Source organism: Cottoperca gobio, chromosome 21 (assembly GCF_900634415.1).
Source record: "Cottoperca gobio chromosome 21, fCotGob3.1, whole genome shotgun sequence".
NCBI classification, from domain to species: Eukaryota; Metazoa; Chordata; class Actinopteri; order Perciformes; family Bovichtidae; genus Cottoperca; species Cottoperca gobio.
The window spans coordinates 4,198,320-4,221,721 of record NC_041375.1 but is presented as its reverse complement, the minus strand read 5'-3'; the positions used below and the strand labels follow the sequence as shown (position 1 = coordinate 4,221,721).

The following is a 23,402-nucleotide window of genomic DNA, read 5'->3' as shown; positions in this document are numbered from 1 at the left end:
AAATATTTATTTTGTATTTTAAAAATAGTCGAAATGTCAAGAATAAAGTCAAACGTTCAGTTCATGCTCAAACGCCAGTCGTTTGATTTATTTTCAAAAGTTTTATCTTAAAATGTCAACTTCATTCTCAAAAAGAAAATATTCTCCTTATTTGTTTATTTTATTTTTTCTTATGTCCAGAATTAATACTCCCCTGTACATAATGTCTAGAAGACAGGGCTGCAGAAATGTTATGAGCTTAACGTCAGTATGTAGAGAGCCGGGTGGGCAACACTGAAAAGGCACTTTTTAATGAAGAGAGTGATTTTCCGTGTTAACAAACATTAGTTCAACAACATCTCTGTAAACTCAGCCTGCGGCAGCTAAATGTTAGTGCTTCTTGCATCTGTACAGTTTAGAATCAGCTTCCAATGATTCTGCACAGTCCCACAGTGCATCCGTGGCGCTGACATAAACCGTAGACATAGTTAATCACAGCTCTCTGTCTCCCTCCTGACTGCACGAGACACGAAAGCATTAGTTTACATACTCTACATATCAAATACATACATTAAAGCAGTGCACTGATCATATATCAGTAATTTATGGTAATGACGATAATAATACACATTGTGTGATAATCCTCTTTATTGATTCCTAAAATGAATGTAGATTAATGTATTAATATGCTTATACAGGGAATTACCAGGGTTTAAAATCAACATTAAGATGGAACATTTCTACTTAATGGATCATTTTGACATCTATTTGATTCCTTCTATTATCTCGATACAACTCATTGTATTAATCACCATTATTCACCCTCACTTCCATCTGCCTTCTCTAGAGGAGAAGTCCATGCTGACTGTGCATTGGTAGTAACAAGTGCATAATACAATATGTAAAAGAAAAGTTCAGAGTTGTTGGTGTTGTACTTTGCCCCACAAGCCTTTTTCTGTACACTCGCCCTTGGTTTCTGTTAGAAAAGAGACTGACAGCTGTGTCTTTGTTATGCAGAAGAAATTGCACGAGACTTTAATGTTTCACGGAAGTAGTTATAATAGAAAATGTGACACGTGTCATTTATCAGTCCAGAAACACATTGCTGTTCCCGTGTCCAATACCGGTGAAATTGCTTGCTGCAAATCCCACTACGAGTCTTCCCCGCTGTTGCATTCTATAATTCGATGGCCGCGGGAACATCTCAGTGTCGCTGAACTAAGCAGGCTTGATAATGAGCTCTGTGTACATGATAGGATTGAGACAGCAGAGTTTTAGAGGCGCTGTCTCCTCCTGAGATGGACAGAACAGATGTGTTCATCATCAAAGTGACAGCCTGAATCTACGGAGAGTAATGGCCTGCTGCTGTACCACTGTCTCTAGTTGCTTTATGAATTCATCATAATCATGCTCGCTCTCTGCCATACTATACTGCTGCGTCAAAGGATTCCGTACAGCTGCATCAGAGTTTCCGTTTTTATTCATTAGGAAATGCATGTTAATGAAGTTAATGTGCAGAGTCAATGAGGAGTATATGACTTGAGGATTTGTGAATGGATGTGAGGAAGCTGATACAAGTGGGAAAGAGGAAGTCATCCATTTAGGCCGGTCCAAGACGGATGTATGAAGGCTGAGGGGGAGGCGGTGTCTCTGTGAGAAACCCTAACGTGTATTCTGATTAACTTCAACACGTCGCTAATGCTACATTACATAAATGGTGTAAGTGAAGTATGTCACGTTACTACTTGGTTAAGTTTAGGCAACAAAACAACTTGGTTTAGTTTAGAAGAAGCCCGTAGTTTGTGTTAAAATAAGTATGTTTGATACGTAACTTAAGTTAAGTACGTAAGACAAAAGAGAGTACTTGGAGAAGAAGAGATGGGAGAGGTATGCACAGGGTTGAATAAGGAAAAGAGTCTAATGAATATGAATAGGGATGAGCAGGGGGAGGGACAGGGGAGGGTGTACATGGATGAGAGGGAGGGAAAGGGCAGGATAGGTTGACCAGGTTTTAATAACCTGACTGATGATTAGAGGTGTGGTTGAGACATGACATTGTCAACCTATTCTGTTTTTAATAGTAGTGTTTTACTCCTGCTGTTCAAAAGGTATTACCTGCACTCCATCAGGTTTGGAGAATTTAATTTAATTTAATTAATTTTGAATAAATACTTTGGAGTCCCTGATATTACAGCAGGGAGTTGCTGTGTGTTTATTCTCAGTATCAGGACGCCTCAGATGTGTGAAAATCACCAATTAAGTGTCTTGTTGTGGTATTTAAATTGAAATGCGGCAGACAGCACCTATTTTAAGCTGTACTAAACAAACCCTTGGAATTATTCACAAGTCCTTTGTAACCCTGGTGTGCTGAGAACACGCCACACACCACAATCAAACAGGCCTCTGCTGTCTGTTACTCTCCACATCTCTAAACATCCGGCCCTCTCATGTGTCAGCCATCGCTGACAGCCTTATCAAGGACCAATCACAGAGCTGTCACCTATGAGCGGCGTCTGCTGAATGATGTTGACATCTTTTTGAAGGAGAAGAAGAAGCGCAGTCAAGTAACAATACAATTTATTTTTTCCTTCTGGGAGAATTCTTTTTTTCTGTAGTGAAGAGGGAAGTCCAAACTGTGAGTGACGGTTGGTTGGTGAGTAGATCAACCAAGCAGACTCCATTCTGTGCACAATTGATCTTCTGCTGAGGGGAATGATGTTGGCTCTACAGTACTTATCATATCGCTGCGGGGTGAGCTTACTGTAATATTGTTATGCTAATGCTCCAGCTGATTAGCATGCAGAGACACTCAGGTATGGAACCATTATCTCAATGAATCCTAAAACAAAAGCTTTGTGAGTGGATATGCTCTGCTCATTTCATCGCACACGCAGGGGAAATTAGTGGAAGCTCAACAATGGTTGAGTAAACATGTGGCACGGCACAATACAGTTTCATGTCATGCTTGAATGCGCTGATTTACAGGTAATTGCAAAAGAATCATCTCGGATAAACCATAACGCGAAACAATGTCCGGTTCTTACCAGCTCCAATGTTATTGTCTTAAGGTGTTAGTAAGAGTTTTAGCACAGAAACTTAATTGTGGTAAATTATCAATTAAAATTATTAAAATATAGGGGGAGGTCATATTTTGTTGCTTAAACTATGAATACTTGAATGAATTGAACGCTTCAGGCACAGTTTGGACTCCTTACAGTTTACAGTATGTGTGTTTGTTCATGACACCTAACAGCTGTTAAATCTCAGTACCAAATGTGTGCAAATACGTATGCATCTCAAGAGTAAACAAGAAAAAGAAAGTAAACAGGAGTGACAACATCCACAAAAAAGAAAACAGTCTTTATTGTTCCTTTTGCAGCATCATATTTTTGGACAGAACAAAGTCAAAGAAATATGGAATCATGGTTGTTATATATCTGGAACACTGACATTCTCCTCTCTCCATTTATATGCATATGTGTGTTGACCTTTGGACATAGGCCTACAGGCAAAATGCCAAGCAATTTCCTCTTTTATTTTCATAAGAGGACCTAGCTATATAGTTCCCCTCACTATACCGCTCACAAATGATGACACTTCTGAGTAGCTTTTATTAGCCTGTATTATGCTAATCTATGGATTGCCTAGCTGAGACATGTGACCATACTTACATCAGCCTGTTATTGAAGGTAGTGAAAACTGAGCAAACATTTGAAATGGACTTTTTTTAAATCAGTTTTCACATCTTCATTCAATTATGTTTCAGATTTCTTCAGAACATCCGACAAATGTGATTCAAAGATTAATTATTTTATGGCAAATGTCAGTTTTTAGTGCCAGATTCAAGGAGCGAGGATGAACCATAATGCAATGCAATCACATCTCATGTTCTTTGTCAGGTGCTCTGTATAAAACACAGCATTCTCACTGTTAGCTTTTATGTTGTTTGAACAACTGGGAACAGTAAAGGTTTGTTCACACATCTTCTGAAATAGAAAACCATGCTGTGTTATTGCTTTAACTGTCCAATTAAAAACAGAGAACATCATTCTGCACAAGTGTGAAAAAGGGGAACTGGGAAACGGAGGAAATAACTTACTGAAGTAAAAGCTGGTTGAGGAAAAGCTTGTGCGCCAAAAACATAATTACAAAATGCTCTCAGAATGGAATGCATTTTGTCTTTTTGAATTATTATGAGAACATTATGTTAAGAATATCCATTCTGATGATAAGCTACTTTATAATTATGTCATTTCTCTGTTTTTCTTGGCGGTTGAGGTCAACATTAGAACAAATTGTCTGTTCATAACAACACTGACTATATGTTTCTTGTGATTGGGTTTTAGGTCTACCAGCACTCTTTCTTGGCATCATACCTGATCTACAACTTGTACACACGGTGAGCAAACAGAGAGCAAAATGAAATGACTTCCTTTTCATTTTATGAACAAGCAACACGATCAGTGACATACAACCTAGAGTAGGAGTAACGACATGTGTTTGTATTGTTCTTTGTCCAAAACATTATTAGAAGAACACCTGAAGGCTTCACAGTTAAAGTCACTTAACATGATGCACATTGTTCAGCTCAACATTATTTTAATTAGTTCAAACTGCACATTTGCAGTGATTGTATTTGAGTGTAATACGTGTTTAACTGTCCTTGCATTAGAGAGGTACGGGAGCTCAACCCTCCAGAGGTGTCAGATTCAGTCCTCCAGTTTGCCTCGTGGGGAGTTCACGGTCAGCAGCTGGTGAGTACTTTACAGTGCCAAATAACAGCAACTCAGGCTAAAAATATTGAAGCATTGGGATGAAGTTTCCATTACTCACTCAAATGGGTCATTTAATCCTGGAGCAAAAGATAATATAGAATTTTTTTTTTTTTAATGAAACCATTTTCCCTTGATTACATAAGCAAGTCAGTAAACAACAACATAATAAACTGAATACAACTCAACACTTACTGAGTTCTATTTTATTTCTACCATCTCCTCCTACACACAGCTCATCATTTTCCTTGTCTCATTAATATTAGTTAATAATATAATAATATTAGTTTTTCCACATCAAGTAATTAAGCAAAATGTGTGTAATATTTATATAAGACTTCATGCAGTAAAACCCCACTTCTGGATATTAGAAAGCATATATAATTGATACAGTCTCAATGTGTGAAAATACACAAATTATTCAGGAAAATGCTGCTAATACAAAATGTGAACAGATGTAAGCTGTAAGCTTTTCTGTGTTTGCATTGTTTTAAGGTTATTAGGGATATTTAGTTCCATTATAAATGTGAAAAATGTGGTGTTTAGGTTTCTTATTGTGTAACTGTAGAGACATTAATCTGCAACAATGTGGTGCTCAATGAAAAGATGTGCTGCTTTTCTTTTCTTTCTTCATCATTGGGTCTTTTATATCTTTGGACTGTTGGTTGGACAAACCAGCAACTCAAATATATCAACTTAGGTAGTGGTACATTTTAAAGTTGATTTTCTTTATTGTCAGCTATTTTATAGACAAGACAATTATAATATGCACATTGAAGAAACCTGGTTTCATTGAACATCTCATTTGTATTTCTGTGTGATATAATTCAATGCATTCATAGAATCCTCTCTGCTCTGAGGTAAAGACTCATCAAATGCTGTTAGTGACTCAAGAGGAAACAAAGTCCCTTTAAACTAAACCATGATTTGGAGGCCAGAAACTGTTGTAGTCAAGCTGTTCTTCATCTTGTTGGGCGACCTCAGCTCTCTGTGTGAGTAATGCCTCTACCCTGCAAAGTATTATGGATGGAATAATCAGTCCAGTATTTTCTCCAGCAAGTAAAGTAATTAATTAATTTGCTAGCCTATTTATCTCATTTCCTCAGTATTTGTCTCTGTCCTCAGTGGAAACTGTTCTCATGGAAGCCCTGCAGCAGCGTGTCACACTGTCATCGACAAAGCAGCATTCATTACTCACAAGCTCTCGCTGCATATTTGAGATGAGACACTCGCTAAATGTGTTTTCATCAATAAGCATGTTCTCTGTGTGAGCACAGTTCACCAGGTTCAAGCAGAGATGTTGTTCCGCCTCAGTCCATTGGTGCTGTGCTGTAACATCAGGACTGTTGCATAAAAGGTGGCAGGAATGCAAATATTTGACATGATAATGTAACACCTTTAAATGCATTCTAGACTAAATTAATCTGTTCCAAAGTGGACATATTAAAACAAGCTGTCATTATCTGTATCTCTCTCTATCATGTTCCCCGTGCAAATCATTTCTTCTACACTTATGTATGAAAAGGTGTAGGTGTTTTGTACTGCATGCTGTGTGTTACATAGATAAGTTGCATAATACAGCACAATATGTTCTCTCTATCCCGCAGATATATATATTTGAAAACAACATTTACTACCAAACTGATGTTCAGAGCAGCTCGTGGAGGCTCACGTCTTCTGGACAGGAGGAGATCATCTTCAACGGCATCACAGACTGGCTGTACGAGGGTAAGACAGCAAACACTGAGTCATAAAACCTGGCACACTGGATCCAGTTGAAAGACCTGTAAAAGAATTTAAACGCTACCTAGAATCTGGCATTGCTCCAGCTGAAGAAAGCATTTATATAAATGTCTTATGTGTACAAGGATTCTTATTTTCATAATTTAAGTCTGGGCTTTGTGTGTACTGTGGAGTACAGGAAAATAATGTATCTGAACATATATACCATTTTATATGAGAAATGAAAACTGTCTGGCACGACCTAAACTTATATTTACTTGACGGGGATCTCTGGTGGCCGTGTGAATTATGACTATTGTCTGTCAGGAGCAAAGGCAGACATAATGTGACATTGTTATTACTGCCGTGAAAGCTCATAGGGAAATTTGGGGTGGCAGTTAAAAAAAAGAGAAACATTCTGTAGCGGTCATATGGGATTATGCAGTCACAGTGCACACAATCTTGGAACTCATCTGCTATCGGTCGGACAACGATGTAGTCTCTGGGGTCAGCGGCCAATATTTCCGGGCTTCCTGTGTAGCTTCCTCTTCCGTCCGCCCGCCCGTTCCGTTGTTTACTGTCATATTAGCAATCTAAGATGTGAGAACGGAGTTAGACTTGAGAGACGACTACAACCGGATAGTTTCACAAGTAGTCAGTTTACACTCGGTTAAGTTTATTTTTTAGCTAAGAAAAAGCTAAATCATCGTCAGAAGATAGCTGATCGGGTCTGGGGTTTCAATGCAGCCTCTTTTGCTCTCCACACAGACTGTTTACCTGCTTTCAACCAAAGCCCGCTTAATCGTGATTGGTCAATACTACTCTGACTACAAACAAAATCAGAATGCTTCCGATGCTAAAATCGTTTTCCGTTCTTTTCCGCATTCATATGTATGTTTATAGAGATTACAGTGTGCATAGACTCTTGTGTTTTCTAATAGTGAGAAACTGTAATATAAATTAGCATTAAAAGAACATAATGCATTAGTTGATATGTGTTAATGTGTGTTAAGTTTCACCTATTTGTTTTTATGAGCTAAGCCACATTTTGAGAAGTACATGGTATTTTCAATAATCATCCGACCAACAAGTACACAAGTACTTCATTTACATCTTGAATAATAACCTGTTGAATAACCTGAGGTTGAAAAGAGGATCATAAACAGAAAAGGGAATTACATTTCACAATGAATAAGTAGGAGTCCTGAGCCCGCCTTTTCCAGCTCCGATGGTCTGATTTGTTCAAGATGGTCTCTTGGTTTTTCAGAGGAGGTGTTGCACACACAGGCGGCTCACTGGTGGTCCCCTGACAGCTCCAGACTGGCGTACCTCACCATCAATGATTCCCTGGTTCCTAACATGCTCCTGCCCCGCTTCACGGGCTCTCTCTATCCCAGGGGGAAGGAGTACCCTTATCCAAAGGTAAAACTTACAGTACTATGTCTAAAGGTGTGTTCAGACCAAATGCAAAGCGCTCACTCGTGTGAGCACAGCTGCTGAGGCGTTATTTGGAGTATTCCACAATATACAAATATTTGCACGTAACAGCCAATGGGAGGTCCCCCCTCCATAGATAACACAACATTTATTTCCGCCATCAACCGTGACTGATGAAGCCTCTATGGCTGCCTCGTACCTGTTATGGAAGTCCGAGGTAAGCCAGAAATGCCAACGTGTTGGGGTTTTATTTACGAAAAAGCAACAGTACAGAACCATGATGGATGATTATGACATAAATGAATGAGAGACAAAAAGCTTTAAAAAAAATGTATGCTGTTCAAGTAGTGGATTCTGGGTCAAATGTAGTAAACTTCTGTTCTGAACTCTCTGACAGCCGGAAGTACACACATCTGTTCAGAAAGTAGCCAATGCTGCAGCTTGATTGGCTACCTTGACGTGATTATTCCAGTTAACTGTTAACTGTATCAGTAGCACTACAACATCCTTTAGCTTTAACTTTATACTGTACCATAACCCTTACAACCTGAGTCTACTATAACCTGCAACTCTATAGTATCAAACCAGCGCTATAAATAATACAACTGCAGGCTCACTGCTTTAGCTTATCCATGAAGGTTAGTGAATCCTTTTCCTGTTTGATTCATGTTACAGTGGCTTGCTTTCTTTGAAAAAGGATGGCTGTAAGGATCTGTGGCACTGGGAGGGATAGGAATGTGATATGCTTTAGTAAGGCACGTTAACACACCTCCCATCCTTTGATGCGGACGTTTAGTGCTTCAAATACCTCTTAGACAGGAGATGGGTTGGGAAGAACTGGTAGAATGAGGGTCACAGGGTAGAGAGCATCCTCATTTGTCGGTTCACACCCATAGATGGGTGGGTTAGGATAGGAAGACTACTAATTAATAAAGCACTGCACTTGATTGTGCCCACATAGTGTGTAAAAAATGTATACACACACACATACACACACACACACACACACACACACACACAGTGAACCTAATGCTTGAATCCTTGTGAAGGGTGAGCATCATAATACTGTGGGACTAAATGAAGCAGATATTTAATTGCCTTCTCCTTCCTTTCGTTGAACACTGATGCTGTGTGGCAGTATGTATGTATGTATGTATGTATGTACAGTCATACTTCTGCTTCAGTCACTGGGGGATATATCTGTGTGTGTATCTCACAGCGGGTCAATACACAGTAAAAGTAACAGCCTAGGGAGAATTCTTCATGCGTGTCATGTGTCAATACCTCATTACTGCTACAATCACATCAGATTCACAGTGGCAGACCGGCAGCCATGTAGGATGTTTGAGGCCAATACCACTATAGACATTTGAGAATAAGAGTCTACAGTCATGTCAGTGACTATGTGAGGTTTTACTTAGATACAGCCCTTGGCACATAAGAATTATAAGAAAAAAATTAAATCTTTCTCTATTTCTTAATGTTTCCAAATGGAGCACAACAATATTAACTATTACAATAAAAAATAACTTTCATTTCAAAATGAAGGTTAAATATGGTGTATACATCTCTGATAAGCCAATCGTCTGCTGTATTGTTTGGGTTATACTCTTTATTACATGGCTCATTGGATTACTTATTTCTGTGTCTGTGTCACATTTTAACCATCCTATCACCCATACTTTCAAATCTGATAAAAGCTCATATATCCAATGGTTACCAATGGTTATATGTACTGTATGTTAATAGGACAGGTAATGTAGAAATAAGGAAAAGGATAACTATTGACATATTCACATTAACATAAGTTTAAGCAGTTTGTGTTCCTGTCATGTAATATGAGGCAAATGGCAGCAGTAGAACAGAATAGAGATATTCTGAGAAGCTATTATACCTCCAAAAGAGCAGAAGGATTAAAGAAGACAGGAATAATAACCACATAAAAATAAGTGAGCTGTGAAAATAAGCAAGTGTGGAATAGATACTATCATTTTTATAATAGTTTATGCTGAATCTTTGAGATTTCCCTCGTCGTGTGGACTAATGAGCTTTATTTTTGAGGGAGACTTAAGCGAAGGAAAACAACTGGCTTGCCCCAGGGCCTGTGCAGTATACAGCCACACAGCCTGTTCTCTATATTCCTTTCATATTCCATTATATTCTCTGGTAAAGTTCTACCAGCATTGTTCAGGAGGGCAGCACATAAACATAGAAAACAAGTGCAGCGTGTTGCTCAGTGCTTATTGTTTCATTGCTACAGTGCATGCAGTGCATCATGGATGTTACATCCAATTTGATTAAGCCTGTAAATGTAATTGCACACTTGTACTGTTTTTACTGTAGATGGGACGGATCAATCCCACTGTCCGGCTCTATGTCGTCACTTTAGATGGCAGCTCCCTCACAACTGAGCTGAGACCTCCTGACAGTTTTGAAAAGAGGTATGATTTAAACACACTGAATGTAATAATTCTAATATATTTTGCTTACTATCTACATTACTATTTGTTTTCCCTAGTGAGTACTACATCACCATGGTGAAATGGGAGACTCAGGACAGGCTGAGTGTGCGTTGGGTGAATCGAGCTCAGAACATGTCGATACTTTCACTGTGTGGTGTCACAACAGGTGACTGCACCAAGGTAACATACTTATTGTTGATCATTCTTCACTCTTCCACAAGGAATTTACAGAAGTCTTATTTACTGACTCCATCTTTCCAACTCAGAAACACGTGATGACTTCAGAGAAGTGGCTCGACCGTCAGGTGGGTGTGTCACTCCAGAGGGGCTTAGTTATCCTTGATGAGATTATTTACAAACCCATAAAAATAAATCAAAGTTTAAGGCAGATATTCTAAATGTGGGTGCTACACACTGGTGGACGTCTCACTGCAAAATTGTGAGATTAACCCTTTGACACACAAGCTATGCAAACCCCTTCTAATGCGCAACATGGGTCCAAACGGACACTTATTGGTTTCCTATGTGACTTCATGCATGGCTGAGTGTTTCTTTGCTATAATTTTGGAAATCAATTTATTTAATCATTTAATATTCCAAGTTTCAATAAATATCTTGTTTTTGATTACCACAAATCATTATTTTCATTTTTTCTTTCATAATTTATGAACTAAAACTGTTTTTGTATCACTACATCAGGTTTACACACACGGGTCTAAAATGACCCGGGTATGTAAAGTGTGATAACAATTAAAAAAAGACATACTATAATAATAATGTTGTTAAATATTATTTTTATAGCAGTGGTTTGGACCAAACAACACATTTAATATTTGAAATCTTTAGTTGTCACTTTGTCACACTCACACATAACATACATCCTACAGCAGATAACACTGTGAGATATTGAACTGTAAGTGTGTCTGTAGTGTAACTGTAGTGAACTGTGGTGAATGTATAACATGAATGAAGAAAATAAAAGAAAACTGATTAAATAAAAACATATGGGTAGAGCGCACACTGCCATCTCAGTGCAGACATGCCTCACAGATGACAGTCACATGTTTGTGCTCCTTGCACACGGGGCTGTTGCACCTTGTGGGTCTTTGGCAGCTGCGTAGATCATCCTCTTCACTTGTTCCTCCTGTCAGGTGTCCTCCTGTAGCTGGGTGGCACATTCCATTGCCCCTGTAATGTGCTTTTGGAGATGGGGCGTGCCCTCCATGTAGCTCTTCATATGTGGCATGACGGCAAAAGTGGTTTATCTAAATATGTCTTATCTTATCTATTTTATTGTCACTCACTTTGGACAAAAGCTTCAGCTAAATGAAATGTAATCTAGAACTAAAATATGTCAAATGCAGCATTTCATTGAGCAGTTCCGTTTGAATATCAGCACGTCAATCACTACACGTCCTCAAACATGTTTGCTACTGTCAGCTAGCTAACATTCCTGACATTCTGATGCAGAGACACATTTTGGTTTTTGAATCGAAAAAGTGATGTGGGAGACAACACTGTGCCAGAAAATATGACCCTAAATACAAACATATTGGAATGAAAACTGCAGCAATATATTTCTTTTGGTCATTACAGCTGACAGTGGCGTAACACCTATGTACAGCCACGTCTATGTTTTCTCCTGTTCTTTCTTTCTGTTTTCATATGGTAAATGTAGCATCATGTTTATTTCCACAGCGCTTATTCAATCAGTACACAACATAGTGATGTCACACCTGTATGCTGCCCTGATACTCTTCTAACAGAAATACTGAAATATTAATTTACTATTATACTGTGACGTTTCTTTATCCCCGTGTTGCTGCTCTCATTTAAACTCAACACTTGCTGCAGAAGGATAGGAAATAATTAGTGAATAAAAGCCAAACTGTAGAGTGGAGAGAAAGACTCCACTGGTGTTCTGATTCCTGCCACTACATTATACATTACATTATACTAAATTTATCAGGACGAGTAAACATGGATGAATGCTGGATGGACACTTTAACAATAAACAACATCAACAGCAATTTAAGTGGAGCTGATAAAAAACAGACAGGCTTCTTATTAAAATATGATACATTATATGTGTAAAACAGGAGGCATTAGAAATAAAGGCTTGTCTGTAATATAGGTGTGTTTTAAGTAAACGCCTCTTGCTGCCATTGGAAAATACTGAAATGGCAAATTCTTGTAAACTACCTGTGTTATAGAACAGCCTTGATTTAGGCTTTATGCACTTTGAACTTCAAAATACGTTTTAGCATAAGAAAGGCTCTGATACATGTTTTATTACAAATACATACAAATACAGTCAATGCACACAACTGTGTGTTTCCCTGTTGCAGGTGCTCGTGTTCTACGTGGTAACATCTATTAAAGGCAGTGTTTGCTGTTTGTCTCTTTTCCCAGAATGAGGAGTCAGTATTTTCCAAGGATTGCACAACATTCTTCATCACGATGCCCTTAAAACACGGTGGTCGTGGGACATTCAACCACATCACCATGATCTCTAACCAGGTACAACTATTACAAACTCTTAATAAGATGAATACATTCAGTGAGGTGCTCTTAAATGAAACTGCCTGTGCCTGTGCATTTCTTCTTTTAGTCTCCATATCTGTTTTAAGGGTCTTCCAATTATTCATACTGCTCATATGATTCTATGTTGAAGTGTCATCATTTTAAATGATATTCTTAGTACATTTCCTGAAACACCAGAGTATTAAGAAAACATTCGGTTGAATAAATGAAGGAGAGTGTTGTACATTAGACACACTGGAGGCGCTGGGTTCAGTGCCAGATTAATTCCGTTTCTGTAGAGATATTAAATGGAACACAACTTTTAGATTAAAAGTCAGGGCGAGGTAAACACTTTCAGACTGCGTAGGGCAGGGGTATTCAACTAAACCTCCAAGAGGTCCAGTTAGAGAAAATTTCCTCAAGCACAGGTCCGGACGAGGTCAGTGCGAGGGGGGGGGGGGTTGCTGTCGGAGTTTTGTGGGGGGGGGATTCTCGAGTTCACTCCTCTCCTTTCCTCCCCTCAGTTTGTGTGTGTAAGTGTGTGCAAAGCGCCGCCCTTCGTGAAACAGAGCGGAGCGAATGTGAATGCGCAAAGCTAAAACAAAAAAAGTCAATAAATTGCGCCGTTAAAATAGAAGTACTGGTCCGGGTCCAGGTCCATGTAGGTCGGCGTCTGGGTCCGAACTCGGACCGCGGTCCGCCTGTTAGTGACCCCTGGCGTAGGGCGTGTGGGGTCATGTTAACTTGCTTTGTCTGCTCTGCTGTGCTGCTCCTCAGTCTGAGGGCCAAGAGATCAACCTCCGCCACCTGACCTCGGGAAGCTGGGAAGTCTCTCAAATTCTGGCTTATGACGAAAGCGCAAACTCAGTGTAAGCACGAGTTACTGATACTATACAATGTGATATATATAATACAATATGAACTCTTCAATAACAAGTTCAATTTATGGTTTTTCAGTTATTTTATGAGTACAGAGGAAGGCTCAACACAACGGCAATTATACAGGTAACATATCCATTTCACTTCAATATAGTAGACAGAGCACCTTTTTTCATTCAGGAATACTTTGCATTGCAGTCTCTTGAAATATTATGTGTCATATTAGAGAACAGAATGGTTTTAATGATGTGTTCTTGGTCATATTAACAACATGTAATGTCTTTAACTGTACAAGTGAGCAGTATAGTCAAGATTCCATCTAAATGTAGTACACATTTTTACCAAATTTCCAGAAGAAAATAAATGCTAATTAATATACCTTTCCATCAAGTAATGTTAGGAGTTATTTTACCGAGATAAACAGCTGGTGGCGTCTATTCTACCATTAAAGCATGGCAGAAGAAGAGGACATACTCATAATCAAATCAGCAGCAGCCAAATCTCAAACAGGAAATGCGTATTAATTACATTTTTATTTTGGCACATTTTTCTTTGATTTTGTTTTTTTTTGCCTGAATGTTAGAAAGTAAATCCTCTCAAATCAACTTATTTTGTCTTCACACAGAGTCTCCACTGTGGATCCATTTCATAAAGAGTGCCTCACCTGCTCTCTCTTCAATCCAAAGTGCACCTTCTACGACGCCGTCCTCAGCCCAAACTATCAACAGGTTCTTCTCAACTGCAGAGGTAGCACCTCACTGTGACCACAAGCTCCACCTGATCACTGTGACCACAAGCTCCACCTGATCACTGTGACCACAAGCTCCACCTGATCACTGTGACCACAAGCTCCACCTGCTCACTGTGACCACAAGCTCCACCTGATCACTGTGACCACAAGCTCCACCTGATCACTGTGACCACAAGCTCCACCTGATCACTGTGACCACAAGCTCCACCTGCTCACTGTGACCACAAGCTCCACCTGATCACTGTGACCACAAGCTCCACCTGATCACTGTGACCACAAGCTCCACCTGATCACTGTGAAGCTCCACCTGATCACTGTGACCACAAGCTCCACCTGATCACTGTGACCACAAGCTCCACCTGATCACTGTGACCACAAGCTCCACCTGATCACTGTGACCACAAGCTCCACCTGATCACTGTGACCACAAGCTCCACCTGATCACTGTGACCACAAGCTCCACCTGATCACTGTGACCAGAAGCTCCACCTGATCACTGTGACCACAAGCTCCACCTGATCACTGTGACCACAAGCTCCACCTGCTCACTGTGACCACAAGCTCCACCTGATCACTGTGAAGCTCCACCTGATCACTGTGACCACAAGCTCCACCTGCTCACTGTGACCACAAGCTCCACCTGATCACTGTGATCACTGTGACCAGAAGCTCCACCTGATCACTGTGATCACTGTGAAGCTCCACCTGATTTACTGTGACCAGAAGCTTTTATACCTGATCACTGTGAAGCTTCCACCTGATTACTGTAACCACGAAGCTATACCCTGATCACTGTGAAGCTCCACCCTGATCACTGTGACCAGAAGGCTCCACCTGATCACTGTGAAGCTTCCACCTGATCACTGTGACCAGAAGCTCCACCTGATCACTGTTGACCAGAAGCTCCACCTGATCACTGTGACCAGAAGCTCCACCTGATCGACTGTGACAGCTCCACCTGATCACTGTGACCCGAAGCTCCACCTGATCACTGTGAAGCTCCACCTGCTCACTTGTGACCAGAAGCTCCACCTGATCACTGTGAAGCTCCAACCTGATCACTGTGACCAGAAGCTCCACCTGATCACTGTGACCAGAAGCTCCACCTGATCACTGTGACCCAGAAGCTCCACCTGATCACTGTGACCAGAAGCTCCACCCTTTGATCACTGTGACCAGAAGCTCCACCTGATTCACTGTGAGGCTCCACCTGCTCACTGTGACCAGAAGCTCCCACCTGATCACTGTGAAGCTCCACCTGCTCACTGTGACCAGAAGCTCCACCTGATCACTGTGACCAGAAGCTCCACCTGATCACTGTGACCAGAAGCTCCACTGATCACTGTGACCAGAAGCTCCACCTGATCACTGTGACCAGAAGCTCCACCTGATCACTGTGAAGCTCCACCTGATCACTGTGACCAGAAGCTCCACCTGATCACTGTGACCAGAAGCTCCACCTGCTCACTGTGACCAGAAGCTCCACCTGATCACTGTGAAGCTCCACCTGTCACTGTGACCAGAAGCTCCACCTGATCACTGTGACCAGAAGCTCCACCTGATCACTGTGACCAGAAGCTCACCTGATCACTGTGAAGCTCCACCTGATCACTGTGACCAGAAGCTCCACCTGATCACTGTGACCAGAAGCTCCACCTGCTCACTTGTGACCAGAAGCTCCACCTGATCCACTGTGAAGCTCCACCTGCTCACTGTGACCAGAAGCTCCACCTGATCACTGTGACCAGAAGCTCCACCTGATCACTGTGAGAAGCTCCACCTGCTCACTGTGACCAGAAGCTCCACCTGATCACTGTGACCAGAAGCTCCACCTGATCACTGTGAAGCTCCACCTGCTCACTGTGACCAGAAGCTCCACCTGATCACTGTGACCAGAAGCTCCACCTGATCACTGTGACCAGAAGCTCCACCTGATCACTGTGAAGCTCCACCTGATCACTGTGACCAGAAGCTCCACCTGATCACTGTGACCAGAAGCTCCACCTGATCACTGTGACAGAAGCTCCACCTGATCACTGTGACCAGAAGCTCCACCTGATCACTGTGACAGAAGCTCCACCTGATCACTGTGAAGCTCCACCTGATCACTGTGACCAGAAGCTCCACCTGATCACTGTGAAGCTCCACCTGCTCACTGTGAAGCTCCACCTGATCACTGTGAAGCTCCACCTGATCACTGTGACCAGAAGCTCCACCTGATCACTGTGTGAACCAGTTCTCAGCACTGTTCAGCTCTCTTACTCTCATGTCACACGTTCACATGGCTTCATTACTAAATAAACTTTGTATCTTAATGTTCAGTTTGAAAGTTCTTAATCTTCCATGTTTGCTGAGTTGAGTCAGTGTATCACATTTATTTATTAATGCCTGCTAAAATATTCAAAAGGTAAATAGCTGCAATATTTATTTTAACATATTAACTTGTTCAGTATAAGTGTGAGTCTGTAACTCACATAGGGAAGAGTAGTGTAGTTCCATGAACACTCACTTACTTGTGGGCCAATCATCTCTTCAATTTATGATATACTTTATTGTTTAGTCTCTTAAGGTTTCATGTCTTAAAAAACACTTAACCTCTTTTAGAAAATGTGCAATAAATTCGCAAATCCTGACCTAATCTATTTCCCTGCAGGTCCTGGAATACCCCAAACTACTCTTCACAGACTAAGTGATATGAACAGTAAGTACTGAACCAATTTACTATTTACACTCTTTCACTCAATTGCATCAGGTATATGTATTCATTATGTTTATGTAGAAGCAGATTCTCTCAGTGAGAGTGCGTCTGAAAAGTGCATTAATCGATCAACACATCTTTAGAGATTGAGACTAAAATGTAAGAAGGTTTAAGAAGAGGTTTACTTATGACTGTAAAAACAGGATCTGAGGATGGAATGAAGGTAAAGGCACTCGCAGATTGAGGGATGTTGATTATTCCACTCTTACCGTATCACATCTTTAGTTGCCATGCTGTTTGATATGAACATGTTACTGTATTGTTTCTTGACCTGCTGACTCTAAATGTCCGAGCAGGTAATGAAATAAATTAGTTGTGTAGAATTCTGTCTTGTTATTGTCGTATTTGTTGCAGGTATGAGTTTTCTTCTAACTAAAGTTCTTCTTCTTGTCCGGTCCTCGAACAGACCACAAGACTGTGGAGGTGAACACAGTGTTAAGACATGCGCTGATCAACAGGACAATGCCCAAGTGGGAAAGAAGAATTGTACAAATCAACAACTTTGGTATGACAATCGTCTCTAACTGTCAAGTTATTTCCTAAATGTGCAGCTTCCCTCTTTGAAAGGGATGGAAACATCTACCCAAAGTTTTTTAACTGGATTTCACTCCAAAAGACCAAACTGCTCTTTTCCTCCTTTTATTTTTTGCAATTTCAGCAAAAGTCAGACAAGGTATTTAGGTGAAAAACCTTTTGAATAGAAAAACAGAAAAGAGAATTAATACATATTACAAGGCAACTCAAATAAATGTAAATAGCAAGATACACATATTTGTAATTTCCAACTATTTCTATTTCAACCTTACATTAATTTACAAATGCTCTCCCACTAAATGAACATAACACATGCACAGCTGCTGTCATCATTTTAACAGGAAATGCATTTCATTTTACCAAGTATGTATTTCTAACGGCATTTTAACTTTAAGTACTTCATCATTTTGAATTAAATACAATTATGCAGTCAGTTTTTTAAATCACAAACGATATAAGAAATTAAACAAGCCGATGTACACAATTAGCTCACCGAGCCACCGATCATGACAAATCCAGCGTCAATCAAACGAGTAGCAGCAGCGATCTCCAGCAGGTAACAGTCTCTCAAGCTAAAAGGTTCAGCGTCTTACCAACTGCCTCTTTGGTCTCGATAGATATTTCGGCCCTGCACAATCTTGCTCCGGATTTCGACGTAGTCACGAACACATCCTCTCTGCGCTCCCATAACACCAAGCTGCGCGCTTTTTAAATGGGAAACACTCGGGTAGATTGGTCACATCCGGTTTGTCCCATTACTATCTGGACAGCTCCAGCTTGACACTAACTATGTGCAAGACTTTAAGATGTGTGCAATAATGATTTGTTCATCATTACCACCATCACCATGTTTACAACATCCAACATGTTTTTCTTCCTGTTCTCATCTTGCTCAGTTAAACAGTAATAATCAGAGGATTATTGAAGGCTAATGTTTAGTATTGCAACCCTTCATATACAAGTGTGTTTCCATGAACATATGAATATGGTTTACTGAGAGAAATCAGGTTCTGCAGGTAAATACAGGGTACTAACCTGCTTACTGGAAATTCATGTTTCTTTCCCCCAACCTTATTCTTTTGTAAAATGACTTACAGTCTTGCTTGTTCAGTGCCACATTTGATGAATAGACCATAATTGTAACGGTACGATCAAGACAGAAGGGAGGTGGGACTCAATTGCACGACACAGAGGCAGATAAATGTTGAATGGAAATAGTCTTTACTGAAAACTTTGCAGTTGCTATGGTACACACATACACAGTTGATCATACAAAGCTTCAAGGGGTAATCCAGGAGCAGAGTCGGTTCACGGAAACAGGTTTGGTACACGGGCAGATACTCAGCGTAACAGCACAGCAGACAAGGATCAGGCAAGGGCAGAATCGAGTCACGGAAACAAGGTCGAGGAAGCCGGGGAATCAAACGCTTGGGAAACAGGAAGACGTAACTAATGCTGGAACTCTTGACATCAAAGTATGAAGACGAACTGGCAACGAGAGACAAACAAAACAGACTCTATATACACACCAAGAAGTGAGGGAACGAGACACAGGTGAGGACACTAACGAACAGATTGGGAACACCTGGGGGTAGGAAGTAGAAACAACAGAGAACAGGTAATTAACAAAATAAAACAGGAAGTACAAACACAACACAAAACATCTAACGAACAGGCCGAGACCTAATAATAATGATTACTAAACTAAAGAAATATGGATTTAGCAGTTCAGCACTGTCTTGGATGTCTCGACTATCTATCTGAGAGATCCCAGAGAGTCTTTTTAATAGAGACTGAGTGTCAAAATGCACCGATTAACACTAAATGTTATAAACATTTATAAACATTCATAACGACTCCTTCATGTTCATGACAGTCTCATGCACGCCAGTCATTCAGGTCATAGTGCACAAATAGTATTCAAAGACGATTAGACCTACAGTGTAACCCTCAGGACAAAACACTTATTGAATAGGCTTCATCGGTTCGAGAGTCCTTTATCAGGTCTGAAAAGATCCTCCTCGCTGTCCTGACCTCTTTGACCCCCTGGTTCACACCATTTAACACCTCGTACAACGATACCCTGGCTGCCTATTTACTTCAACGACTCTCACGTCACATCATTGTGTGAATAACTGACATGTTCTCAGGCCTGTGGTGGGAATCATGAATACATTTTGACAGTTTGACTGTCTACAATAATATACAAAACATGTATGTTAAACCTTTGAAACGCATTTCCTGTGTAACTTCTCCTGTCTGTTCTTTACTCTGACTGATGAGTGCAGACTTCTGTCATGATGAAGCTGCTGTGGTAACCAGCAGCTTTGATGTTGTCACAAGGATAGAAGTACATGCAGTGCAATATAATTCTCATTGTGACTCATCTTCACTATGATAATGCAATGTAGACTGAATGTTAAGCTGTGAGTTATCATGAATGTGTTATACAGTGGAACACTCTTAGAGTGGTCATGTCTGACAGGCAGATGTTTATTATAACTGATTTTTGTTTATTTTTTCTTATTTGTCATGCAGATTACCGAATACTGTAACTGTGATCATTATGTGCGGTTAAATTAGTACAAATGACATAATATTAAGATCATGACATTCTGTTTTGCAGCACTTCGTCTGGAGTTAATTGTCCCAATAGCTTTGGATGAAACGAAGGAGCACCCACTTCTACTGATTATGTATGTAATTTTATTTTTAAATACATTTTTAAACAATGCAGAATATTTTCATTCAATAATGTGTTAGATGAAGAAGCTAATAAACAAATGCTTGGAAATTAAGCTTGAAATGTATGCCTTAAATTAGAGGCTCCCGACCTGGGGGTCGAATCCAACTAGGGGTCACAAGATATATTTGAAGGGTCGTGTGATGATAATATAGATCATACACATTTTTTCAATCTTTCCTCTAATCTTTACTTTCTTCCTGTAAATTACATTTTAAGGACTAAAGTATTCAAATGACACAATGAAAACAATCAGCCAATGGTTGAACCAGATTGCAGCTGGTCGATACATGCAGCCAATGAAGAGGGTCTGCAAGTGGCCTCTGTTTTATTTTAAGGGGTCACTGCCTAAAGGGTTAGGAACCACAGTATTCACATGAAGCATCATATTTTTAATTGTTCTTGGTTTATTTTGGGGCGTGGAAGAATTTCCTGTAATCCTTGAGCTGAACTCATACTGTCCTTTCACAGTGACAGCACCCCTGGTGGTCAGGCTGTGAGCAACCGCTTCTCTCTCAGCTGGGACTCTGTGCTGGTCAGCTCAGACAGCGTCATCGTGGCTCGTCTGGACGGCCGGGGCAGCGGCTTCCAGGGTCAGAAGATCCTGCACGAGGTTCACCAGAGACTGGGAACTGTTGATGTTCAGGACCAGATCACAGCCATGGAGTAAGCTCTTCTTTTCCATGTCCTGTAAACAAAACAAAAAAGTCAATGTTACTGTTTTTGGACATAGTTTACTTATTATTGTCATCTAAAAAACCGCCAAATGGACACTATGTACTTTAACTTTAGCAGAAAAATTAAATAGGTTATTTAAAGAAATATCAATATAATATAAAGAAATAGGCCCGTTCGTGGTTACAACATATTGTGACGTTGCTAGAACATCCATGAAGGACGTCCAGCTGACGGGTAGGTAACTAGCCAAACATCTGTACAACTTCAATTCTGGAATAATTTTTTAACTAAACAGGGAGATCTTGATTGGATATTCAAACAACAGTCATTCACCATCTCAATGTTTGTCTGGGATCCACTTAACTTTGTTATGATTCAGCTGCATGTGTAAGGCCAAGGACTCTCCTTTACTGTGTAGTCTTATACTGAAGAGATCACTTCCTTTTTGCTGTAGTGAATTCACTCTAAATTTTCAGGCACCTGGTCAGACTCCCATACATCGATGGTAACAGAGTTGGAGTTTATGGAAAGGTAACTTATCCTCTGTATCTAATAAATAAATAACCACATAACATACGTAATGTTTCGTAAAGCAGCCATGTTCTGTTTGTTGCAGGCGTATGGAGGATTTCTGTCCTCTCTCCTGCTCCTCTCCTACAGCTCCATGTTCCAGTGTGGCATCGCTGTCGCTCCCATAACAAACTGGAGACTCTATGGTCAGTGATGGAATATCATACAGCCTTACAATATTACAATGATCTGAACAGCCTGGTCTCCTAAAAATGATGTTCCTAAATAACAAACCTGCATTGTCAATTACATTTACTCCAGGATTCAGTTTGGTATTGATATATGTTACATATGTTTCTAACAGCCTTTAGCAGGGTGGGGTTGATCGATGAATGGGATAAACAAACACAGGACTTGTCAAGTCGTCCAACAAAAAGTCAACGTTATTTTAATTTAACTTCAATAACGTAACCGACATACTTATTATAAGCTTTTACTAAATCTAACCAAGTAGTTTTGTTTTTTGTTTTCGTTTCAATTCCAATGTTGACCATGTCTTAAAAACTGCGACCGTAATCCGGGAGACAATTCGTTTTCCTCAAAACATAATTGACAATGTAGTTTAGTTGTATAGAAACGTAATATTGTAGGAGACAGGGTTGGACAAAGATATTCAAACAGCCAGTAAACCCAATTACTCCATATTTGGTCATCAATGCTGACATGTATTCATTATCCTGAACCAAGATATACGTCGTGGTCATGGGATTTGATTTACAAAACTAACAGCTGATGCACTGAATCAGAATGTCAAACAAACCCAAGAATGCTGATAAATAGAGTGGAACAACAATAATCATGAGTGGCATATTCCATTTGTCACAATGTCCAATGTTATGTGAAGAAGTAATACTGAAAGGCATTTGAAGTGTTGTTATGACTGTGTAGTGAGTGTTTGAGAATTTAAACAGCAATGCTGTCCATACTTATCCATATCTGCCCATATCTGTGCTTCCTTTTTATAAAGGGTCGGCCTACTCTGAGAAATACTTTGGCTTCCCAGCAAAAGAGGATCACAAATACCAAGTACGAACGTGCTACTATTTTCACAACAGCATAAGTTGTTCATGTAGAGTAAACGACTAGAACTCTTTCATTCATTCTTCTCTCAGATTGAATGTGAAGTGTTCAGAACTCACACAGAGTACTGTCCCACACTGAATGGAAACTATTATTATAGCATTCAACATGCAAATGAGACACAGGAGCCGATATTATTTGTGCAACCAACACGAAGCGGGAGGTCTTGAGAGGAATTTTCCAAGCACACCTGGTATTTTCATTCATTGGAGGGGCATTGTGCAGAGAGGCTGTGTGAAGTGGAATCCAACATGGGAGAAAGTGGTGATCATTCTCCCCTCATCCAGTCACATTTCCTGTGTCCTACCTCTGAAACAGGTAAAAATGGCTCAACTGGAGAGACGGCTTCTCCAGACAATAACAGGTTATTGCTGTCTGGACTTCATATCTGCAGCTACAGAACAATGGGGCCTTTTATAGTTGAGGATCTGTATGTTGAGAGAATAAAAGTTCCTCTCATAGTACTGGTTTTATTTTGCAACACAGCGACCTGAATACACAATAACGGTTACGC

The 23,402-nt window shown here is 40.2% G+C and overlaps 1 protein-coding gene across 1 annotated transcript in view; it reads left to right on the top strand.

The window, feature by feature from the left end:
• LOC115026713 (inactive dipeptidyl peptidase 10) overlaps window positions 1–23,402 on the top strand; it is a 104,713-nt gene that overhangs the window by 76,914 nt on the left and 4,397 nt on the right. The window contains exons 6-23 of the mRNA XM_029459641.1: window positions 4,326–4,378; window positions 4,652–4,733; window positions 6,359–6,479; window positions 7,741–7,895; window positions 10,254–10,351; window positions 10,429–10,552; window positions 10,639–10,677; window positions 12,785–12,892; window positions 13,673–13,764; window positions 13,853–13,900; window positions 14,400–14,521; window positions 17,179–17,226; window positions 17,690–17,788; window positions 20,444–20,513; window positions 21,032–21,226; window positions 21,715–21,769; window positions 21,855–21,954; window positions 22,776–22,834. Coding sequence (XP_029315501.1) covers window positions 4,326–4,378; window positions 4,652–4,733; window positions 6,359–6,479; window positions 7,741–7,895; window positions 10,254–10,351; window positions 10,429–10,552; window positions 10,639–10,677; window positions 12,785–12,892; window positions 13,673–13,764; window positions 13,853–13,900; window positions 14,400–14,521; window positions 17,179–17,226; window positions 17,690–17,788; window positions 20,444–20,513; window positions 21,032–21,226; window positions 21,715–21,769; window positions 21,855–21,954; window positions 22,776–22,834 — 1,668 coding nt within the window. The remainder of the gene's footprint in view (window positions 1–4,325; window positions 4,379–4,651; window positions 4,734–6,358; window positions 6,480–7,740; window positions 7,896–10,253; window positions 10,352–10,428; window positions 10,553–10,638; window positions 10,678–12,784; window positions 12,893–13,672; window positions 13,765–13,852; window positions 13,901–14,399; window positions 14,522–17,178; window positions 17,227–17,689; window positions 17,789–20,443; window positions 20,514–21,031; window positions 21,227–21,714; window positions 21,770–21,854; window positions 21,955–22,775; window positions 22,835–23,402) is intronic.